The following is a 24,931-nucleotide window of genomic DNA, read 5'->3' on the forward strand; positions in this document are numbered from 1 at the left end:
CAGTTAACAATATAGACATCTTGAAGGTGTCAATTTTCTCTTCGTCTCTTTGTCTGACGGTGGTTCAACGATTGTTTGTGAGTTACGCAGTCATTTGTAAGTATGTCAAGCTAGGAAAAATTATTTGAGAAAAAATTACCGTTTCATATATTTAACCCTTTGTATACCCTCACATTTCAGCCCTCAGCCAAAACTAGCGTTCTGACGATCAATTTCTATTCTATACAAAATCCCTCTATCAAGAAAATCTAGGTTGTGTGCTTATACAAACTGGCTCTTGGCTGCTGGACTACTACATCAAGAGGTAATATCAACATCGCTCGTACCAAATGTGTGGTTTGGTTGCAATTAAAGATTAATACATTACAAGATTTCACGAACAGTCAGACAGAAAGGATGACGTGCTCTACAACTTTGTTTCTTCTTAATTTAAATTAATTTAGAATATTTGCTTTAAACGCTTCCAAGCGGCGTGTATCTATTAATACCACGTATCTTATAACGAAAAGAGATTGTATTTCACTGTTAAAGGATGTGTACCGTAGCGTATGACATTCCAACGACATTCCAATTAGTTCTACACACTAATTGTTCTTGGCTAACCATCGTTTCCTTTCGCCATTAATCTAGTTTTTTGAATGAATGATGGGTAACTCAACAGTGATAAAGCGAATAACTAACGTACGACCACTGTTACAATGAATTGTTTAAACCAGTTAGAGGACATTCACCACCATTGAGGATGAGTGATGTGGACTCGTAACAAGGAGCGATGTGAGGAAGCCCGCTAATCCCAGACATTTTTGTCCACTTCTCAGGGAAATGGACCGATCCGTCTGTCTTTATGTGACTGGCCACCAGTGCCATCCATTCTGGCGCGGATTTATATCAAACTTGTCCATTAAAATTGTAAATAACATCTACTGATTGCAAAACTAACTAGAACTGTGTGACATTTAACATTGCAGAATGGATGTTTCAATTCTATTTGTAAGAACGAACATGAAACAAGAGAGAATGCCAGGGAAGTAAAACATAAGGAATGAAAGCCGATATTGTGATCGTAAAATAATACCACTGTCAAAGATCTTCTGCTTTATGATAGAATAAAGTTCCTTTGGATAAAATTAAACTGTGGTGTTCAACTTCATCATACAACTTTATTCGCTACAGTCTCGCCCCCTCCCCCCTACAAGTCAACCGTTGTTTATGAATATAGATGTTTTAATGTAATATCAAGGCTGACGTTTAAGCCCCTAAAAAGTGCATTTACTATTAAATTTAAATAGATAAAATAATTCCTAAAATAATGAATGGATATTTTCTCTGAGATAGCCTTTAAAATCATATAAATATAATGTTAACCTAAATCTTAAATCTTAAAAAAGGTTCTCAGTCTTAATTGAGAAAGAAGTACTTTATTTGTCAGTAATTGGAAAGTACTCGTCATTAATGGACTGTATTCGTAAATTTATCAAATACTGCTTTATTATGATTTTAGGAAGAAATGTGTTTGAATTTTCCTGAATAAGCATGAATTTTTATTGAATATTACAGACTCAGATAGCACCTAAATCCTAATATTCTATATTTTAGTGTTGTCCATGTATAAGGTAAACAGTTTTGAAAGCTGTTATGTTTCTTTGATGGTACCTGCAATTATAAATAAAAGATGCTTTTTTAGAAAGTATTTACAAGCCAATATTGCAACATCGTATCCAGGAGAAGACTCACTACCTTTAAAATCGACTTCCAGGAAACCAATTAAATTCTATGAGGTATTTTAGTAGTGGTTTGGTATTAAATAAAACTATATTCTACGCTTTGTGCATTTAAGTTTAAAATCTCAAAAAAAAAACAAGTATTTTATTTCGTAAATGACAAGTTTGCATAACTTACTTCGACCCAGCCTTAAGCTAGAAAAGGCAACGAATTTAAACTCATGGAATAGTTTAATAGGCAATTTGCTCACCAGATTGTGCTCGTTTTTATTATATTAAAATGTTTATAAAACCCATTACAATACTGACATTCGTAAGGAATTCCGCCACTGAAAAATGTTTTATATTTTCCTGTGCTCGTTTTTATTATATTAAAATGTTTATAAAACTCATTACAATACTGACATTCGTAAGGAATTCCGCCACTGAAAAATGTTTTATATTTTCCTGTGCTCGTTTTTATTATATTAAAATGTTTATAAAACTCATTACAATACTGACATTCGTAAGGAATTCCGCCACTGAAAAATGTTTTATATTTTCCTGTGCTCGTTTTTATTATATTAAAATGTTTATAAAACTCATTACAATACTGACATTCGTAAGGAATTCCGCCACTGAAAATTTTTTTTATATTTTCCTCTGGAAAAGACTCTCAGTTTGGTGTAGCTATTGTCTACATTTTCATAAATATCATAAAAATTACAATTTGTGGCAATCGTTTGATTCAGTTCCAATACTAAGAATACTTGTAAAAGATTATAAGCTTGCTTGAACAGTTTAAGATGTGCTATACACATTTCAGAATAGGCTTTTGTGCAAATGTTATTTTCACTTTTGTGGTAAATCTCGCAATACCACATTAGAATCGTTTTGAAATTAGACACTCTTCTAAAAATGATTTGTCTATTTATTTTTTGTTGATTTTAAAACAGTTAGTGTTCTAATGTTATCTTCTTGACAAAAAAAAATGTCTCCAATAACAATCGCTTGCTAAAAAACAATTTGTATAGACTTATCCAAGTCAAATAAAAATATAAAACCCATTCGATATAAATAGTTACGTTAAGTTAATAGCACCATCTACTTTTAACATTTAGATTCCTAAAGTAGTACAAATTTTAAGCCTGTTAGTGTGTTTAAATAAAGAAATATATTTATGCAATGGATTCTAATTTACAATCTTGTGGATATTTTACATTTTAGATTATTATAGAGAAAGATACTTATCCAATTGATTCTAATCTACAGTCTTGTGGATATTTTATTTTAAATGGATAATCCCCATCATATTTAAATTGTTATTTCTGGTGCCATAAATGGTGACAGTTGGCTAAACTCACAGTCCACATTAGACTGCGCTGAAACTCTTTTTCGAAATAAACCTCTGTTTTTTTATATTCACCAGTTATCATCCCAACTTATTTATTTAGGTGAATTTATTTATTTACTTATTTATTTACTTTTTCCTCTTAGGTGAATGTCAACATTTTAAGCATTGCAGGTTAATCATAATGGAACAATTTTTGCTCTAAAAAATCCTTTACTTGGGGTTATGGTTGCCAAAACCAATAGATATCTTAAATCTCACTTGTATAAAGTACAACTTTTATACAAGACAAAGGCCCAAGCCACTTTTGTAATGGAGACAAAAGTATGGCCATAACATAGGGCCGCAGTATAATAAGAGGCCACCACCACAATAGAATCATATTTATGATTATCTAAACTATAGAAAAAAAAGTGTTGACACGAATTACGTACGTTATATAAAAACTATCTTTTATGTGTAACTATAAAATGTAAGAAACAAAAGGGTTTAATATTTATTTACTTTTCACTGTTTTTAAGGATATACTATTATTCTATTGTGGTGGTGGCCTCTTATTATACTGCAGCCTAACATAGAACTACAAAAGGGTGTGAAAAGTTATTTACTATCATTCATAATGATCGTAGTAGAAAGTCTATATAGTGACAATGCCTTGTTTTAGGGAGAAGAGCTAGAATCCTTGTGGTGACAGCATGGGCTCTGGCTCTGGTGTTGTCCATACCAATTGGCGTGCTGTACCATGAGAGACCAGTCCAGGGCCGCATGCAGTGCTGGATAGAGTTCTCCGAGCCGTGGCAATGGCAACTCTACATGACCCTGGTGGCAACAGCTGTCTTTGTAGCCCCTGCCTTCATAATCTCTATCTGCTATGCTCTCATAGTCACCACCATCTGGGCCAAGAGCAAACTCTACACCCACAGTAAGTAGTCTCTGCCCACGGGGACCAACCGCAGGAGTATTCAAAGTACCGTCACTGACAGTTTTAGTCGAGCCAGCCGTGATGTAATTTAACTTTTACGGTCCTTGCAAAGTTATATTAAACAATAAGTGTTCATAATTAGGCTAGGCCTACAAATCCAATTCAACCACGAAACTTGCAGCTTCGAGATCTGTTGCAATTTGAAACGTGCGCCATCTAGCTGAAAACGAAGGAAACTACAGAAAATTATACCTCAAAAAAAACATTAAACGAATTTCATATTGAGTACACTCTGACGATAATAAATAATAAAATTTATAAAACAAAAATAAACCGACTTCTATATTTGTTCTAAAATCAAGGAGCTTAAAAGACTTATAATAGCTTAAAATATTTTATAAAATTATTTTAATTGTATAAAATGAAAGTTACTCAAAGCTAATACAACTTAAATTTTGAAAGCGGCAAACTGTTAAGGAACACGTGTATTATAGAATTCATTCTATGGTGCATTATAAACATTTCCCCCTTATTTCAATCCTTCTAAGTATAATTCACAGTGTGGTGTGTCTTAAGCAACGGAAGGAAACTTTAAGATTTAGAAATTTACATCACAATTGATACATGTTATACTATGTGCTTATGTATATAAGATGTTATACCCTCTACGAAAGTCTATAGGTATTAAATCTGCCTTACCAGCAAAGTAATACAATGAAAACACTATATCCTTCCAAGAAAGCTATATCCTTTTAAACTTGTTTTACCTAACAGTGTTCTATTTTCAAATTTCATATTTTTGTATTATATTATTACTTTTCTTTTTTTTAATTTGGCGCCGCCACGCCTTCCTGTGTGGTGCTGATTTTAAGTAACTTTTGATTTGCTTAATTAAAATTGTTTTTTTTTTTTTTTGTTTTAGTAACTTGATTTCAGTACAAGTATAGAAATATGCTTATTTTAATTTTAAAAATGGTATTACCTATTTATTTTTTTATTTTTAGTTACATATGTTGTGTATTAATTCCTGTAATTTGGATGTTGCATTATTCAGGGACCACAAACCAACATTTGGTGGCTCCATTTAGTATATATATGGTTTGTAGAAGGACGTTCCGATTCTTAAAGGGCCATTAACCAAGGCTAAGAACCTTGACTTATTCTGCAATGTTATTTCTTTTCGCATCTATGAGGTAAATGATAGTAGCCATTAAAAATACAAAAGTACTTAATCTTTCACGTGTTTCAAAGGCCTCTTGGGGGAATGCTAATACAAGTAAAAGTATTTCCCAAGTGTATGTGGGGTAAGCTACGTTTATTTGAAAAGCATTGCTTTCTGGACTCTCTTTTATCTTAATGTTTAAGACAGATTCCACATTGCTTCCAATACATATATAACTCAAACGATTAGTATATATGATCAGCGGTGCATTCCATAGTATTTGTGAGTTAAATTATGGTCTTCAAAGGAAATATTGTGACGTGTGCAATTTTACTGTCAACTATGGTATCAGTAATGTAGAACTGATCACTCTACATTATAAATTTCAATTTATCAATGTCGTGGCGCGCTGACATTGTACCAATGTCGATACGTCGTGGTTGCCTTTCAGCATGATAAGAGCATGGAATGTTGTTCACCCCAACACCAGACGAAACGCTTCGGCAGGGACGTCACTCCGAAACCAAACACGGAAAGTGTTTCCTAGTAATTCTGAGGCAAATCGTAGTAATTGTAAGAAAACCGCATCTCCATAATTGCTTTGCCTCGCTTCTCCATATGGCTTTATATGTAAAACTTCCAAAATTGTTTGTCAGGTACTTGTCCAATCCATAAAAACATGTGGGAACACTATGGGGCAGCCCTCTTTCGTTTAAAAAGGTTTGATCCAAATCACTTCAGTAGTTTTCGGAAGCATGGAAACAATATGAATTGCATATCCTAGGCGGTTAAAAATACTCATGATTTTAAATTTATTACAAAATATGAGATAATTACTATGAGACTGAAATGGATTAAGACAAAAGATTTAGTATACTAGCGCTGTTAGCTTTACAGAACAACATTGCCGTCTTACAATACATATATTGATGCATGGTCTATTCACTGGAAAGTCAACTCTACAAACTATTCAATAGTACTGAAATAATCATTATATACGTAAATCTTATAATTCATATATTCATACACAGAAAACAATGTAATAGTGGCAAAAAAATTTGAAATAGTTCCTACTTCCGCCGATAGATCGCAGAGAAATACTGTCTACACAAAAACCTGACTTTCTCGTGACCACTGCAGCCAGCAGAGCCTGCCAACTAATACTGATACGCGATACTGTGTTAAATACTCTATTTTCTTTGTAAATTATATGCAGTCATGATGTAAACAGGGCAATTAATGAATCAGCCTCTCTACTAAATTTGGGCTATTTCAGATAGAAAAGTGACAATATTTCAACGCCTTTGATCATACTCACTATTTGAGGTATTTCAAATTTGAAGAGATGATTCCTGGGGAAGGAATTGTTTATAAATTCCACAACACACACAATATTTCTTCTCTAATGAATAGTTATTACAATACATATTATGTTTTACAATGTACACTGTATATTTTTAATTCTTATATTTCAGAACCAACTCTCGATGACACAAGGCGAGCAAGTTCCAGAGGAATCATTCCACAAGCCAAAGTGAAGACTGTCAAAATGACGTTTATTATTGTACTTGGTAAGTTAAGTTGATCAGCTCACTTAAGTCGAGACTAAACGAGTCATCTGAAATAAAAGATTTTCTTTGAAGTACAGACCGAGAGATTCCGCGTGGTCCTCGGCCTGGCGATGCGCAGTAGCCTACTGGTTGAATGGAGGGGGGAAATCGTGACCTCAGTCGTGAGCCGGTTCCCCTCCACCGTCACTTCCCCTCCTTGCCAGCCGCGGTTCCCCTCTCGCGCACATGGAATCTCTCGGCATGTACCCATGATAGTATTTCACCAGCCCAGTTCAGTTTTATAATACATCACTGACTAACCATTTGATTTTGTTTATGGTCAAACGACCTTGAGGTTTACCCCATAAGTACAATGTTAAACTCCAAACACTTTAACAATATTATTTTTAGCCATAATGGGAGATAGTTCATATTAAATATATTGTTGATATGCATTCATACGCTTTTTTGTTTTACTTGTAAAGTTTTTTTTTAAATATTTATAAAGCAAGAAGTAAAGAAAAGTATGATATTCATTTCTGAATAACTAATAAAGAAATCAAAAACATTTAAAAGCGTTTAGATGTGAATTATAATTTTGAAATGAAACATCCCTTATCCTTAATTAATAAAGATAACAGAGTAAACGTGATTAAGGTTTAATATTGTTGTTAAGGGACTAAAATCAAGTCGACTCAAAATTTGTATTGAAACATAAAATTTTAAAATTGTTACAATTCAAAGTTCATAGAAAATCTCTATTTACATTTACATATATGTGTGTGCGCACATGTGCATGTATGTTACAGAAATTTTCACTTTCATAATTCTTAACAACTCCAGAAAAGATTTACGTGCAGAATATGCTCCTGAGTCCAGGTATCCACATTTGGGCCTCAACGATCATTTAGAGAACACAATCTTATAATAAATGTTTGACACGTATTATGAGTGACAATACATATCAAATAGATTAATATAATTATTACATTGCACATTGCCCAAGCGAAATAAAAAGTCCTCGTGTGACTAATAAAAGTGAATTAGCTAAGAATTTATGAGAGTAAACCCTTTGATCACCTTTATCAGTCTTGTTATAATTTATTGGCTTAGTAGCCAATATTGATCAGAATTTTATTCGTAGTTATGATCTAAAGGTAATCAGGATTTGACTCCTATTATAGTTTATATTATACACTTTTCAATTTATAGAAATATTTGACATTAAACTTAAACCATGAATTATAAACCATAATTGTATTGCAATTTTTGAACTGCTTGTTTCAAAAACCTCACCAATATTCTATAAAATGCTTATAAAACATTACTTGCATATTGTAAAATGACGGTGGCAAGACTGATCATCGCAATACTAGTTATGTTCCAGTGTTCGTGCTCTGCTGGAGTCCTTATATAGTGTTTGATTTGCTGCAAGTCTACGGCTACATTCCTCGCACACAGAGTAACATCGTTGTGGCAACACTGATCATCAAAATACTTGTTATGTTCCAGTGTTCGTGCTCTGCTGGAGTCCTTATATAGTGTTTGATTTGCTGCAAGTCTACGGCTACATTCCTCACACACAGAGTAACATCGTTGTGGCAACACTGATCATCAAAATACTTGTTATGTTCCAGTGTTCGTGCTCTGCTGGAGTCCTTATATAGTGTTTGATTTGCTGCAAGTCTACGGCTACATTCCTCGCACACAGAGTAACATCGTTGTGGCAACACTGATCATCAAAATACTTGTTATGTTCCAGTGTTCGTGCTCTGCTGGAGTCCTTATATAGTGTTTGATTTGCTGCAAGTCTACGGCTACATTCCTCGCACACAGAGTAACATCGTTGTGGCAACACTGATCATCAAAATACTTGTTATGTTCCAGTGTTCGTGCTCTGCTGGAGTCCTTATATAGTGTTTGATTTGCTGCAAGTCTACGGCTACATTCCTCGCACACAGAGTAACATCGTTGTGGCAACACTGATCATCAAAATACTTGTTATGTTCCAGTGTTCGTGCTCTGCTGGAGTCCTTATATAGTGTTTGATTTGCTGCAAGTCTACGGCTACATTCCTCGCACACAGAGTAACATCGTTGTGGCAACACTGATCATCAAAATACTTGTTATGTTCCAGTGTTCGTGCTCTGCTGGAGTCCTTATATAGTGTTTGATTTGCTGCAAGTCTACGGCTACATTCCTCGCACACAGAGTAACATCGTTGTGGCAACACTGATCATCAAAATACTTGTTATGTTCCAGTGTTCGTGCTCTGCTGGAGTCCTTATATAGTGTTTGATTTGCTGCAAGTCTACGGCTACATTCCTCGCACACAGAGTAACATCGTTGTGGCAACACTGATCATCAAAATACTTGTTATGTTCCAGTGTTCGTGCTCTGCTGGAGTCCTTATATAGTGTTTGATTTGCTGCAAGTCTACGGCTACATTCCTCGCACACAGAGTAACATCGTTGTGGCAACACTGATCATCAAAATACTTGTTATGTTCCAGTGTTCGTGCTCTGCTGGAGTCCTTATATAGTGTTTGATTTGCTGCAAGTCTACGGCTACATTCCTCGCACACAGAGTAACATCGTTGTGGCAACACTGATCATCAAAATACTTGTTATGTTCCAGTGTTCGTGCTCTGCTGGAGTCCTTATATAGTGTTTGATTTGCTGCAAGTCTACGGCTACATTCCTCGCACACAGAGTAACATCGTTGTGGCAACACTGATCATCAAAATACTTGTTATGTTCCAGTGTTCGTGCTCTGCTGGAGTCCTTATATAGTGTTTGATTTGCTGCAAGTCTACGGCTACATTCCTCGCACACAGAGTAACATCGTTGTGGCAACACTGATCATCAAAATACTTGTTATGTTCCAGTGTTCGTGCTCTGCTGGAGTCCTTATATAGTGTTTGATTTGCTGCAAGTCTACGGCTACATTCCTCGCACACAGAGTAACATCGTTGTGGCAACACTGATCATCAAAATACTTGTTATGTTCCAGTGTTCGTGCTCTGCTGGAGTCCTTATATAGTGTTTGATTTGCTGCAAGTCTACGGCTACATTCCTCGCACACAGAGTAACATCGTTGTGGCAACACTGATCATCAAAATACTTGTTATGTTCCAGTGTTCGTGCTCTGCTGGAGTCCTTATATAGTGTTTGATTTGCTGCAAGTCTACGGCTACATTCCTCGCACACAGAGTAACATCGTTGTGGCAACACTGATCATCAAAATACTTGTTATGTTCCAGTGTTCGTGCTCTGCTGGAGTCCTTATATAGTGTTTGATTTGCTGCAAGTCTACGGCTACATTCCTCGCACACAGAGTAACATCGTTGTGGCAACACTGATCATCAAAATACTTGTTATGTTCCAGTGTTCGTGCTCTGCTGGAGTCCTTATATAGTGTTTGATTTGCTGCAAGTCTACGGCTACATTCCTCGCACACAGAGTAACATCGTTGTGGCAACACTGATCATCAAAATACTTGTTATGTTCCAGTGTTCGTGCTCTGCTGGAGTCCTTATATAGTGTTTGATTTGCTGCAAGTCTACGGCTACATTCCTCGCACACAGAGTAACATCGTTGTGGCAACACTGATCATCAAAATACTTGTTATGTTTCAGTGTTCGTGCTCTGCTGGAGTCCTTATATAGTGTTTGATTTGCTGCAAGTCTACGGCTACATTCCTCGCACACAGAGTAACATCGTTGTGGCAACACTGATCATCAAAATACTTGTTATGTTCCAGTGTTCGTGCTCTGCTGGAGTCCTTATATAGTGTTTGATTTGCTGCAAGTCTACGGCTACATTCCTCGCACACAGAGTAACATCGTTGTGGCAACACTGATCATCAAAATACTTGTTATGTTCCAGTGTTCGTGCTCTGCTGGAGTCCTTATATAGTGTTTGATTTGCTGCAAGTCTACAGCTACATTCCTCGCACACAGAGTAACATCGTTGTGGCAACACTGATCATCAAAATACTTGTTATGTTCCAGTGTTCGTGCTCTGCTGGAGTCCTTATATAGTGTTTGATTTGCTGCAAGTCTACGGCTACATTCCTCGCACACAGAGTAACATCGTTGTGGCAACACTGATCATCAAAATACTTGTTATGTTCCAGTGTTCGTGCTCTGCTGGAGTCCTTATATAGTGTTTGATTTGCTGCAAGTCTACGGCTACATTCCTCGCACACAGAGTAACATCGTTGTGGCAACACTGATCATCAAAATACTTGTTATGTTCCAGTGTTCGTGCTCTGCTGGAGTCCTTATATAGTGTTTGATTTGCTGCAAGTCTACGGCTACATTCCTCGCACACAGAGTAACATCGTTGTGGCAACACTGATCATCAAAATACTTGTTATGTTCCAGTGTTCGTGCTCTGCTGGAGTCCTTATATAGTGTTTGATTTGCTGCAAGTCTACGGCTACATTCCTCGCACACAGAGTAACATCGTTGTGGCAACACTGATCATCAAAATACTTGTTATGTTCCAGTGTTCGTGCTCTGCTGGAGTCCTTATATAGTGTTTGATTTGCTGCAAGTCTACGGCTACATTCCTCGCACACAGAGTAACATCGTTGTGGCAACACTGATCATCAAAATACTTGTTATGTTTCAGTGTTCGTGCTCTGCTGGAGTCCTTATATAGTGTTTGATTTGCTGCAAGTCTACGGCTACATTCCTCGCACACAGAGTAACATCGTTGTGGCAACACTGATCATCAAAATACTTGTTATGTTCCAGTGTTCGTGCTCTGCTGGAGTCCTTATATAGTGTTTGATTTGCTGCAAGTCTACGGCTACATTCCTCGCACACAGAGTAACATCGCGGTGGCAACACTGATCCAGAGCCTGGCTCCACTCAACTCTGCTGCTAACCCTATCATTTATTGTATGTTTAGTGCTAGCAAGGCCACAAGATAAATCAGTGTAGTGACAATATGTCTGTGTTTTGTACTCAACTAAGTTGTTTGTAGATGAATTAAACAACACACTGTGTGGAAATAGTTGATTAGGATTAAACTATTTGTCTACTACGAATTTAAATTTATTGAAAATCTACCAAAAAGATATACCTTTAGAAAAATAAATATAATGTGTAATCATAAAGTAAAATTTATTGTACAAACCCTGATAAGGTAGAAGTTTAGTAATTTATTTTTACAGAGTTAATATTAATTACACGAGAATTTTGAATTAATATTAACTGTTTGTTTTATAGTTGACAAAACTTCCACCAAAATGCAGTATATTTGGTAGTACAAGAGTAAGTGTAATACAAGGTGGGAAGTATAGTTAAGCCAGAAATTTTGAGAAGTAAATACAGTATATTTCGTGTTACTCTTGGAGTATCGGCCAGACAGTTTGTGAGAAGATGCATGATAGTGTGTTGTAGGATGAAAGATGGCCACTACGTAGCCATTTTATAAATATTACATTATTTTTTATAAAATACTCTACTAATTTTCCTGTGCATTTAAATACCATTTGAATGAAATTAATATCTTATAATATGGTGCAGACAAAAATTATTGAAATAACCAATTTATCTAAAATTCTGTTTGCTACAAATCTTTGACCATTAAAAAGAATACTCTGTCAATTACTAATGCATTTGTTCGAACACTGATTTAATTTTGTGCAAATACTTCACAATAAACATATATTGGTTTATTCCATATTAAAATATTTATGCTATATTTTCAATAATATTATAGATTAACGATTTTCGTGTTTCTTTTTTAACTACACTGTAACTGGCTTTGTGATTTTAGTAAACTTTTATTGCGTTTAAATTTCAAACGAAAGATGTCATTGACTTCAAAATTAGAACACTTATATTTATTTTTAAGCTATTTATCTAAGCTTCATTGTCCAAAAAAGACTAACTCAGATTTTTTGAGTTGTCCAAAAAGCTGTTGCATTCTAGTTTAGGTGAAATCATGAAAATTTCAATATTCAATAGTTTCATGCAAAGGTTGTTCTTTCATAAAAACAAATATCACAAACTACCAGATGACTAAAAAGTATTTTTTGTTGTTATTTTTACTTATCTATACAGTCAGAGTCAGACAATAGATATCCTTAAAAAGCCATGTTCGTGCAGTGGGACATTGGATCTAGTTTAGCATTTTTAAGTGCATCCTCTTTGGTAAACTGAATCACACAAATACAGGGTAATATAAAATTAGACAATTCATATGTAAATCATCCTACATTTTCAGGTTATAATGTTAAATTGTTCAAACGTAAAGATGTACATGTTGTATGTTGGCCATTGATGGAAAATGATAATCCATAAAAAGTAAAACATAATTTGAATTGCCATGAAAATGTGGCATTTGGAATATTTTGAAACCAGAGTGTAACATGTTTGCTAACTATATTATTGATTGTTTTTAGACACAGCATTGACTGGTAAACAGAATAGTAAAGCATTCAGGGCTAGTAAATGTGGAAAAACCCCAGCTGGGTGAATGGCACCAAACAAAGGATGCAAATCTTTTCATATATCAATATCAATACCAGAGACGTTTGTGGTATTTGTTTACTCAATCAGTCTTGTATAATCCTCTAAATCTACAAATCCATGGTTAGAATTACTTGGAGCAGTTTTCATGTTGTACAAAAGTTGTAAGTCAAGGAAACGATGATGGGTGGGTGCCTAACTCCTCAAATAAATATAAGAAAAAAACAAGCTGGGAACATTCTTTTTCCATTTGGATAGTAACAAGAATAAGGAACTTGTACAAAGAATAAGTAACTTGTAGAATCTTGGAGCATTGGAAAAACTATTTATTGTAGTATTACTAGATAAAGGAATACGACATTTTCCAATATATAATTTTTTATTTTTGTGCAAGGCCTTTCTGAATCAAAGATTCCATCATCAGGCACTTCACAAATTATCAAATGTTTACATTTTGTAATAATAATTAATTTTATAATAACATATGGTAAACAATTTGGGATGTATGGTTTTAGCCAGTATCAAATATTTAATCAGAATTTAATTTTAATTTTTTTATAAATTGAGATGAGAGTAAAACTGAATTTTGAATTGGTCCGTCGTTATCATTCTTACTTTTTAGATTAAAATGTAAACCTTTATTTAAAAGATTCATTTCTTCTTTGGAGAAGCTTTCTGATGACAAGTTACATACCAGTTGTTGATCTTCAAAAAGCGATTTGTTTTCTTCATAAAGAAGTGGTTCATTGCCATTCTTAAGTGATTTAAATTTGTTTTCCAATTTTTTGTTGTTTCTTTTTATATTTAAACTCAATACTTTCAAGAATATTTAAAGTATTTCTCTTGAAAAACCTCATGATAAATAGCTGATAAATGTTTTAGTTATTTCCAAGTGTAATTCTAAGGCCTGTAACGATAAGTTTTCTTGCTTACAGTAAAGATTTTTTATTTCAAGATTAATAGCCAATTTAATTTTGAATTATATAAGACTTTATCTGTAGTTTTATTTTTGATTGTATGTTAACTTTAATAAATTTTGGAAAAAAACTTTGTTTCTCTTACATTTTCTTTAAAAACTGAATGTCTAAATCTAATAACCTTACTTTTTGTTTGTATTTGTGAAGTCTGTTTAGCTCACTGGGCTTGAGTGCCATGTTGAATGTAGAATCTTGGAGCATTGGAAAACTATTTATTGTAGTATCACTAGATAAAGGAATACAACATTTTCCAATCTATAATTTTTTATTTTGTGCAAGGCCTTTCTGAATCAAAGATTCCATCATCAGGCACTTCACAAATTATCAAATCAGAAAGGCCCTGCACAAAATGAAAAAATTATATATTAGAAAATGTTGTATTCCTTTATCTAGTGATACTACAAAGAATAAGTAACTATAGTTGAGTCAGTTACTGTTACCTTACAAATTTGAAAGTCGCTACTGCCACACAAAAACTCACTGGCTTCCAATATAAAAATATAAAATTTATATTATAATTATACAATAACACATTATTTTATTACATTCAGAAAAGGTGTGGTTGGGGCAAAAAAAACCTCCAGGAATTGATCAAAAAACTAAACTAACAATCATGAATCAGGTGGTTGGTTTCTTATCATGATATTCACTTGTTTTCCAGCAGCTGTATGTCAGATAACAGTGCAATCCATGTGTGAACATTCCATTACACTCTTAAACCCTGACTACTAGCAAATTTGAAAGGTTCTTGGCCTCTTCTCTTCCTCTGCACACCTGTCAGCTAGACAGATGACTTGTTTTAACTTGTTAGACCTTGTTAGACCATACTGGGATGGTGAATGTAACAGATTGAAAGGAGAGTATATAAAAGCACTGGAACATGAACTCTGCACAGGGAAAGAGGAAGATAAAAGATCCACAGCCGCAAAGAAAAAGGAATATGACCTCAAGCTAAAGACATTACGGAAGCTACAAAATTACTAACCACATAGGCAAGTCCCACAACAAATCAAAAGAGCCTTGTGGCAAGTAATAAATGCAGCAAAGAAAGCCTCAGCTGAAACAAAAAATCACATTGAACTACAAGTCAACGGAAATATCATAAAGGACACAGTGGACGTGGCAAACTGTTTTTAACAACTACTTCACAAACCATGGCAGAGAAGACACTCGAAAACAACAAACATCAACCCAAATAGTACTACCAACTACAAAACCCCAATAACGAACAATAGTTTCAAAATTTCAACAAATAACAGAAACACAGGTGCAGAAAACTATAGATACCCTTAAGCCAAAAACCTCCGCCGGCATTGATGTTAAATATCTGCCAAGCTGACCAAAGACTGCAAAAACGAACTAAACCATGCCGCTAACCAACATTATAAATAAATCCCTACAGCAAGGCATTTTTTTCCAGACAAATTAAAATCTCCAAGATATATCCCAAGTACAAAAAAGGACCAAGAACAGAAACTAATAGCTACCGCCCTATCTCTCTCATTACCAACTTTTTCTAAAGTCATAGAAAAAATTGTACTGGAACAACTTCTACACTATCTGAACCAAAAATAAACTACTCACAAACCAGCAGCATGGCTTCCTAAAGGGCAAATCAACACCACGGCCATAATACAACTCATCGAGCACATTATAGACATGTTAGAGGAAGGCCATATGGTCACCAGTCTTTTTCTAGATTTCAGCAAGGCGTTTCGACTGCATAAGTCATACCTGCCTGATAGAAAAAATTAAAAGCATTGGGAATAAAATGGACAATCAGCAAAATGGTTTCTTAGCTATCTGAGTGATAGAAAACAACTCGTAGAGCTACGACATACTGTTAATAACTCATCAGAAAAGGTCCAATCTGATCTGCTGGAAGTAAAACGAGGAGTACCACAAGGTTCTGTCCTGGGGCCAATACTATTCATCTTATTGACAAATGACCTACCAACGTACCTACAAGGGCCCCTGTCACACTGTAATGTACGCAGATGACACAGTTATCACACTCGCAGAAAACGACAGTGAGTCACTCACCACAAATACCGAAAGAGCTCTTAACCGGACCAAAAGAGTACTGCGCTCCAAACAACCTAGTCCTTAATGTTGATAAAACTGTACAAATAATTTTTAACACTAGATTAAAAAACGCAGAAACATCAGTAGGCAGATTACATGAGTATAAAACCAACACAAAGTACCTGGGCGTCACAATCGACTCCGACCTCTCATGGAAGACACACATAGATCTACTATGTAGGAAGATCAGCTCAGGAGCTTTTCTGATCCGTAGACTCCGTCAAATAAGCACGCCAGAGGCAGCAAAGACCGCCTACTATGCCTTCCTTGTAACCCATTTAAGGTTTGGCATAGCAACCTGGGGAGGAACGTCTGCAACAAACCTGGATAGAGTCCTCATTCAACAAAAGAAAGCTATAAGATCTCTGACAGGGCTCGAGCAAAGAGAGAGCTGCCGAGCGGCATTTGTCGGAGCAAAAACATTCTCACAGTGGTGTCACTATACATACAAGAGGTCATCCTGCACACAGTCTCTACAGAACAACAAAGACACAGAGATATCCACCATCACTACACCAGGCATGCCGCAAACTTTGCCCTACCTCCCTCACCACCGGGCACTCTATACAGCAAGAAACCATCATACATTGGTGCAAAACTTTTTAATCTCCTACCAGAGAACCTGAAGAATGTGCCACCCCCAGAAGCTAAAGAAACAATTAACAAACTGGCTACTGAAGAATCCTTTCTACTCACTAGAAGAATATCTGAATAAAAAACAGGTCGATCTCAAAACTGACAACTTTCAGAAAAATCTGTAACATTTTTTTTTAATGATTTGTAACTTGACGCTAATGCTAATCTCCAAGATTATGTAAATAAAGTCTATTGTCTATTGTCTATTGTCTATTGTCTAACTTGAATCGATTTGATCAGATCTTTCCTAGATCAACATGACAAAATATGTTGTGAAAACAACATTGTGGGTTTTCACGAGTACCCACTGTTGAACAGAAGACTATTAAGAATATTCTGTGGAAGTCTATAGGATGGGGTCGCCAACGTTAGTTTTTCTTTTTTTTTATCAATACAGTGCATGAGATTTGGATTTTCTGTTGTTTGGTGCAATTAGACATGAAAACCATTCTCTTAACTTTATACCCCGATTGCCATGGTTTTACCCAAATATCGACCACCAGACAATATCACAGCCAGCTTTGATTATTATTACTGTATTATTATGATTACTGTGTTGCAATTACTAATTAACTATTTAACACTATCATGTTGCAATTACTAATTAACTATTTAACACTAACTCAAACCCAATTATATGCCCTGTTCATTACATAAATATTTAAAGTATATCAGTTGAGTCTCTATCGTCACCTGCCAAAAACCTGTTAAAAATAAATCTAATAACTACATAATATTCAAATAAATTTGAAAAACGGTATTGGTAACCGATCCAATTAGTCACAACCCCTAACCATTCACTACCTAATAAGAATTATAATTATTCAATAAACAATTATTAAACAACAAGATAAAATAGGACTGTTATAAATTTCTGGTAGGGTACTTATAGAGATAGAATGTGGTCTCAGTCATTTCAGCACTGTCAGATTCTGTCTTATCCAGACATGTACACCATTTCGTGGTAGACATCGAGACCTGTCCATCTCTTGACAGAGAAACTGGCACTTCTAAATCTAGTTTGAAGGCAGAAATGATTAACGTGTCTGATACCATTAAATTTCTCTAACCAACAACCAACACAGAGGGAGTTGTCCACTACAAGAGTGGGATGTATTGAACATAAGTTAATAAAACTCTTATAATAAACTACTAACTTTTATAAGACAATAGACAATAGACAATATTCTTTATTAACAACATCATCAAGACATGTTACAGAGTCAAACAGTTTTTAAAAGTGAATTGTATTATTAAACGAGAGGTCTTTTTAAAATTCATCATTCCATGAGAAGAACTCATCGAGCGTGTGTAGTATGCGTGGTCTTGCAGCCAACACCGTAAGGTTCTCTTTATAGCTCTTGGGTTGTCTTTCAGATGATCTGGTAGCTATGTTTCATTCCAGCATATGATGGTTTTTTTCTTGTATAATGCTGTTCTATGGACTGGTAGAGTGTAATCCCCTGCTTGTCTAGTGTAGTGGCCGTGGAGATCTCTTTGTAATTTGGCTGACATTGACACTCCTGATTACAAAATAATATGATACCTTCATGATATTCTTTCAACACTATGAGTAAAAAAATGATGTCAGGACAGCTTATATTAGTTGATTCTGAACACACATTTTCAGTGTGTCATTTTCAATATACATTTTTTGTGAGGCTCTGTTTGCAAAAGTTTGAATACGAATCACGTAGTGCATTACTGTGGCCATCATCTAGTACATAAAAGTTGGTCAGCAGCTATAAAGCAAAACATTTTATTTAAATGTCATCCCTGTGTCGCAGCAGTGTGACATGATACTTAAGTGGGGTGAATACGGAATAAGAATAAAATTTTTTTTAAATAAGCTTAATTAACCCAATCAGAAAGATCACAGTTATAGAATATGAGTAAATCTTGTGTGTGTGTGTGTATTTATATATATATATATATATAACATATATATATACACACACATATATATATATATATATATATATATATATATATATAAACACAATAAACAAACAATGCAAACAACAATAAATGCAAAGAGACAAACTGATTAATCAAAGAATGACAAAATATCACAATGGTTTGTAATGTTGAATAAATCTAAATCCAATGTTACTAACATAAGTATTACTGGCTGGTCAATACGAAAGCCAGTAAAAATATAAATGCAGACAACTGCCATATTAGATATTGGACATTCTAGCCAACGACCAGCATTTCATATAATATTTATCAGTTGTTAACGTAACACTGACATCCGATTTATTGGGGATAGAGGTTAGAGGTTGAGTAGCAAAGACTATGCACAGTAAGGCTGATCTAGTGTGCTGATCATTGCTTCTACACAAGAATACTAGTACAGTGTGTTCAAAAAGTCTTGTCACTTTTAATTGTTTATAGCTACTCTATTATTGGTCACAGATCTATGAAACAGACATAAATTAGAATAGCTGTTTATAAAATTTTGTTTTCATAAATTGAATTACCCATTGTTGTCATTTAGTAATATGTGACTAACGTTTTAACAAAAACAGTCATTTTCACAGGGCAATTTCGCAAAGAAAGTCATTGTGTTTTGTTCAAGTTTAATTCTGCAATTTCAGCTTGATAAGAGCATCATCGAGTATTTCATGAAAATCTCTCTGACAAATGCAGCATTTATCTATGGGATAAGAAGTTTCAGGAAACATTCAGATTATTGGAGAAGATGCGGACAGGTAGGTTTAAAAACAGGAGATGAAATTGTCAAGAACATTCAAAACAGTTTTGTAAAAAGTCCAAAAAGGTCTTTACAGAAACGTGGACATGTATAATAAATAAATAAATGTAATATGTAAAAAAATTCCATTTTAAACAACTCAAAGTAGTATCATTGCAAATCTAGGGAGAGATCTTAGCTTTAATTTATACACAGTATAATGATCTTCATTGCTTATTAGATCATCGTTATAAGTAATTTCTCAAAGACTGTGAAAATACAAACCTTTAACCACTGTTGGGAATGTAAATAATTTAATTTTTACACCACAAATTTATTTATGAAGATGTCGAAAGTGTTTTTACAGAAAATTGTGTATTTTTCCATGTATACTGAACACAATGTGTACATCACTGCCAATGGTGTATAAGTTACAATATTAGTGTAAATGTACAATACAGTAGACAATATAAGAAACCTTAGCATAATTTACTCTATTAATTTGTGTTTCGTAATGTATTTACTACTAGATAATTTCTTTCAAATGTAAAGTGTATGTATGACTATCATTAAATATTTATACTCAGTACAATTTCTGTTATTAATTACACATTTCACCTTAAAAATGCCTTCTTGGTAAATACATTGGCAATATATTGCCATATGATTAGTTAAGAAGTAGGGAAAATGATAAACACAATACGCTATGGGCAATCTTTGTTAGATTCAACTTACACAGTATAATAATCTTGATGAATTCCAACAAACAGAAGGATGTTTTGCTTACCTCCTTTAATTAAAAACGTTAACACATAGAGGGAGGGGTTGAATATAATTGGGGTTATTGGGTATGTTTCATTTAACAATTACACTTCACTGACATTCATGAACCAAATACAGTGCAACACAGAAAAACGGGAACACTTCTACAAACCAATAAAACTAAAAGTGATAAAAGAAAGAAATTGAATTCATAGTATATGAAATCTTAAAACTTTGTTATTTACCAAACATTGATGTCATTTATCATTTTTTTTTTTTTAATTAAGTCCTTTAGATGATGTCCTGTACATACATTTGACAAATCAGTTATGGAGATCCATAACTGTATACATAATGGAAGTCATCCTGTATGCCAGTAGCCTTGGGTTGCCCAGGAACGCCAATGTTCACAACCACAACACCAGATTTGCGGATGATTTTGCCCTTCCAGCACACAGAATGAGCCTTTTCGCCATGAAACCGTCCTACGCCGGTGCAAGGCTGTACAATTTACTACCACCTGAAATCAAGAAGGGGAATCACATTTCCTTAAAGCAGAGACTACGTAGCTGGCTCATCTCCGAAACCATCTACAGCCTGGAGGAATTTATTGAGAGAGCAAGGAGTGCACATCTCAGATGAACTTTTCCAAAATTGCTCTACTTATCTCTTCTAAAGTTTATTTCTGAGTTATGACTGTTTTAAATATTTGACGCTATACTGTTCTTTACGATCATGTAAATAAAGAGATTTGTCTATTGTCTATTGTCTATTCCTCATTGACCACAGGAACATCTCAGCTGGGATACTGTAGATTTTATCCGAAATTCTCTGTTTTAACTCATCCAGGGTTCTTGGTCGAGTCACTGTATACTTTACTCTTGAGGTAGTTCCTCAAGAAAAAATCACAAACGGATAAATCTGGTGATTTCGGTGACCAGGGAATGTTAGCAAATCGTAAGATCACACGGTTACCAAGTAATTCTCGCACTGATGATTGATTGCTGTTCAGTGGGTGATGTCGCTTCGTCCTGTTGAAACCAGGCTTCTTGAACGTTTGGAAAGTTGTTCAATGCACGTGTAACGATACTCCGTAACATCTCCACACAACAATCTGCATTGACAATTGTGTTTCCCTGTTCATTTCCGAAATAAATACGCTCCTATAATCCCATGTAATAAAACACTACACCATACTGTCACTTTACTGGCGTGTAAAGAGCGCTTATGAGCGTCATTAGGATTTGTGTTTGCCCAGTAACAGTAGTTCTGTTTATTCACGTAACCTGTGAGATCAAAATGTGCCTCATTTGGCATCCACAACTTATTTAGAAATTCATCATCACTGTTTATATTTTTTATCATTGTTGACAGAATCCCAGTCATAACCGTAATCATTGTCCTTCAACTGTTACACCATCTGTAGTTTGTATGGATGAAATTTTAAATCAAGATGAAGAATTCTGCGAACACTCTACCAAGACATTATAACTAGTGCTGTTTGCTTATGAATTGAATGCCATCCTTCATCAAGGACGCCATGTGCTCCGTAAGACAGACTTGCGTACAGCATCAATGTTCCATGGAGAACACACACTTCTTGGTCGTCCTGTTGGTTTCTTTTTGAGGTCAGATACAGACCTCTTCAAAGTTATTAATCTAAAATTTTATCTCATATTTCGACAGAACAGCATCATGACATGCTAAATTATAAAAATGACAAAACTCCCTCTACGCCACTAACAAACTATCATTGTTTAAAAAAAAACATTTTTATGGATAACGCACGCTGTTTTCCATTCCACTGATCCATGACTACTGAAATGGCGGACTGTTTAATCGTTGTCACAAACCCGCAGTGCTGCCAACTGCCCATGACTACCACTACTCATTTCAAAAATGTTATTCTGTGTCACCTGTATATTAAAATAATTTAGTAAAAAAATAAAACTCCAAATATACCACAAAGACACTGATTATTATTTTTGGTTCAAATTCTTCTAAGAGATCGGGACATTCTACTATAGACAGTTGTGTAAAAAAATTGAATATGCCGATCCAATACTTGCCCTATTTGGTCCTTTACTTCTCAAACACTGACGCAACATCCTCAATGACCAGTTCGGACTTGCTCAATGACATTTTCATTTCGGCTTGATCATAATCTGTCCAAATGTTGTTAACTGTCCACTGGTGTGCGACCATCTTTAAAGCAATTGTACCACTCCTTCATATGTGTCTTGCTGAAGGCATCAACCCCAAGAAACTACTGAATCTTACCAATAATTTCCATTTGGTACACATAATTTTTGGTAAAATTTTAATATCTCTGTTCAAGTTTTCTTTCATTTCAATCATTTCAACTAAACTTCCTCACTCTTAGGCCAGCTGCAAGTGACTGATGCTTTTTGCTGGCGGGAAAACAGTGCAAGACTAGCCACATCTCCACCAAAGGATGCCATCCACATTTCTTTCGTATAAGCACAAAAACTGTTTGATATTTTTGAACACACCTCAGATAGACTTGAAAAGTTGAAGGTGAACTAGCAAAAAATTCATCAAACTGGGAGGCCACAGCCTGGTCCACCCGAATTAGTTTTTAAATGCCCCTACAACAAACTTCGTTCAACACATGCATAATCCTCAATTTGTAATAAATGTACTGAAAAACACTGAAATTTGTATTGTAACATGTTTATGTGAAATCATCACTGAAGTTGTTTTTTATAGCGTACAACATGAACTGATAAAAGCATGTTACACGCTAAGTAACTTGTATAATAATGTCAGACTGGTGTACAATTGAAAATGCATCTACAAGTATTTAAAAACAAAGGCATAAAATAATACATTATTTATATCTGTATAGAATTTTTTAGTTTTAGTTTATTAGTGTTCTTTGTTTGAAGCTTGTTTTTGATGATGGAAGGATTGTGAAGGAAACAGGATTTTTCTGGACATTTGCCATTGTTCAGTGATACAAAAAATCAGTAACACTGCGTTTCGAGATCTGCAACCTGATCTCTTCTTCAGGTAAATAACTAACTTAACACACTATTAGTGTTGTAACAAATGTGAATTTTGCTGATTTTTTATCACTTATGTTATCAATCAGTAACAATTATCACTTTTTATATATTTTTATTTTTGTGTACGTCTCCACAAAATTAAACAATTATAACTGCAAAAATGTTTTTAGCTCAAATTGGTTCAAACAATACTGGATTACGAGTGATACTAAAAACATCAGTATACAAAATAATATTGTGTTCTTCTTCTCCTACATCCAAAAATACCCCTTCAGACCTTAAGGACAATGAAACATCTAAATTCAAACCAACACTGGACATGAAATGGTCACCACATGTGTATGACATGTACAACTTGAAACCTGTGAGATCTTACAACTATATCCAAGGAAGTTGCCAGGTCAAGGAGAAATAAAGAAGGATGCAGTTTTTTCTGGACAGCAATTATTATTATTGCATAAAAATACAATAATTGACCGACTATTGGGTTCCTTGTTAATAGATCGTTGTATTCAGTCCAAATGGAATGTAATAAGAGAGCACTAGCTTTATGTACAACAAATCCTCAAATCTAACGTCTAATTGAAATATACATCAGTTAATAACAAGTCAATGTCCTAGGCTGACTTAAAATATTTACAATTTCTCTGCAAAAGAGAAAACAAAAACAACTGTAACAGGGATTAGATTACAAAATTCAATCTTAAACTTAATAGGAGAATATAATTTGCAAATATACAACTGATATTTAAACATTAAATTATATATCTATTTTCTAAAACATAACTATTATAACATTGCTATACAAATTCAAAAGTAACAGTTGCTAAAAAGTTATGTATGTTCTACAAAAATAATTATCAACCCAAACTGAAAATCTACCAGTCAGTTAAAAATATATACAGCAGATATGATTTAATAAGAATATCTTACATTCGAAAGTATTCACTGGAAATGTTATTCTACTATAGAGATAAATAATATAATCTAACTAATCATCAATGACTGAACCAGTACAGTCAACTTCACCATAGATCTGACTTATTTGGTTCTGATTTTTTTTACTTGAATTCCAAACACAAATAAATATCTACTTTAATGTCAAAACTTTAGACAGTTTGGCATATTTGTTCTGAATTTATGGACAAACGTTTCCATCATCCATCAAAAACTACACTGGAGTACTGTGAGACTGTTAGAGATCTTGCTAAAACATTTTCATGTAACCTGCCTTTTACGCCAAGTATAAAATGGACTTGTGGTCCATCAATAAGGTATAAAATAATATAACCTATTCAGTATTTCGTCCTTTTTGTTGGCCAACAATTCCACATTACGACAAATGATTGATTGAACACAGCTTGGTGATTTTGGCTCCACACTATACAACCCACAGAGCTAAAGCAATTTTGTAATGTTTTACAATTTAATTGAAAACAAATTTTGTCACAGAACAACCCAACATGGGTTAGTTATTATAAAACAATTTATTCATAGCATTGAAACATAATATAATTGTCTTTATCTGTGGAAATAAAATACAAATTTTCCCAGTTTCCAGTCTCTAATTTTAGA

At 34.4% G+C, this 24,931-nt stretch overlaps 1 protein-coding gene across 1 annotated transcript in view; it reads left to right on the plus strand.

Moving 5' to 3' along the window:
* The window catches only part of LOC124365597 (cardioacceleratory peptide receptor-like), a 40,362-nt gene extending 28,623 nt beyond the window's left edge, over positions 1–11,739 (plus strand). Inside the window, exons 3-5 of the mRNA XM_046821588.1 lie at positions 3,716–3,973; positions 6,611–6,706; positions 11,448–11,739. Coding sequence (XP_046677544.1) covers positions 3,716–3,973; positions 6,611–6,706; positions 11,448–11,626 — 533 coding nt within the window. The 3' untranslated portion in view covers positions 11,627–11,739. The remainder of the gene's footprint in view (positions 1–3,715; positions 3,974–6,610; positions 6,707–11,447) is intronic.
* The last annotated feature ends 13,192 nt before the right edge of the window (positions 11,740–24,931 follow it).

The sequence above is a fragment of the Homalodisca vitripennis genome, chromosome 6, assembly GCF_021130785.1.
Source record: "Homalodisca vitripennis isolate AUS2020 chromosome 6, UT_GWSS_2.1, whole genome shotgun sequence".
Lineage (NCBI taxonomy): Eukaryota > Metazoa > Arthropoda > Insecta > Hemiptera > Cicadellidae > Homalodisca > Homalodisca vitripennis.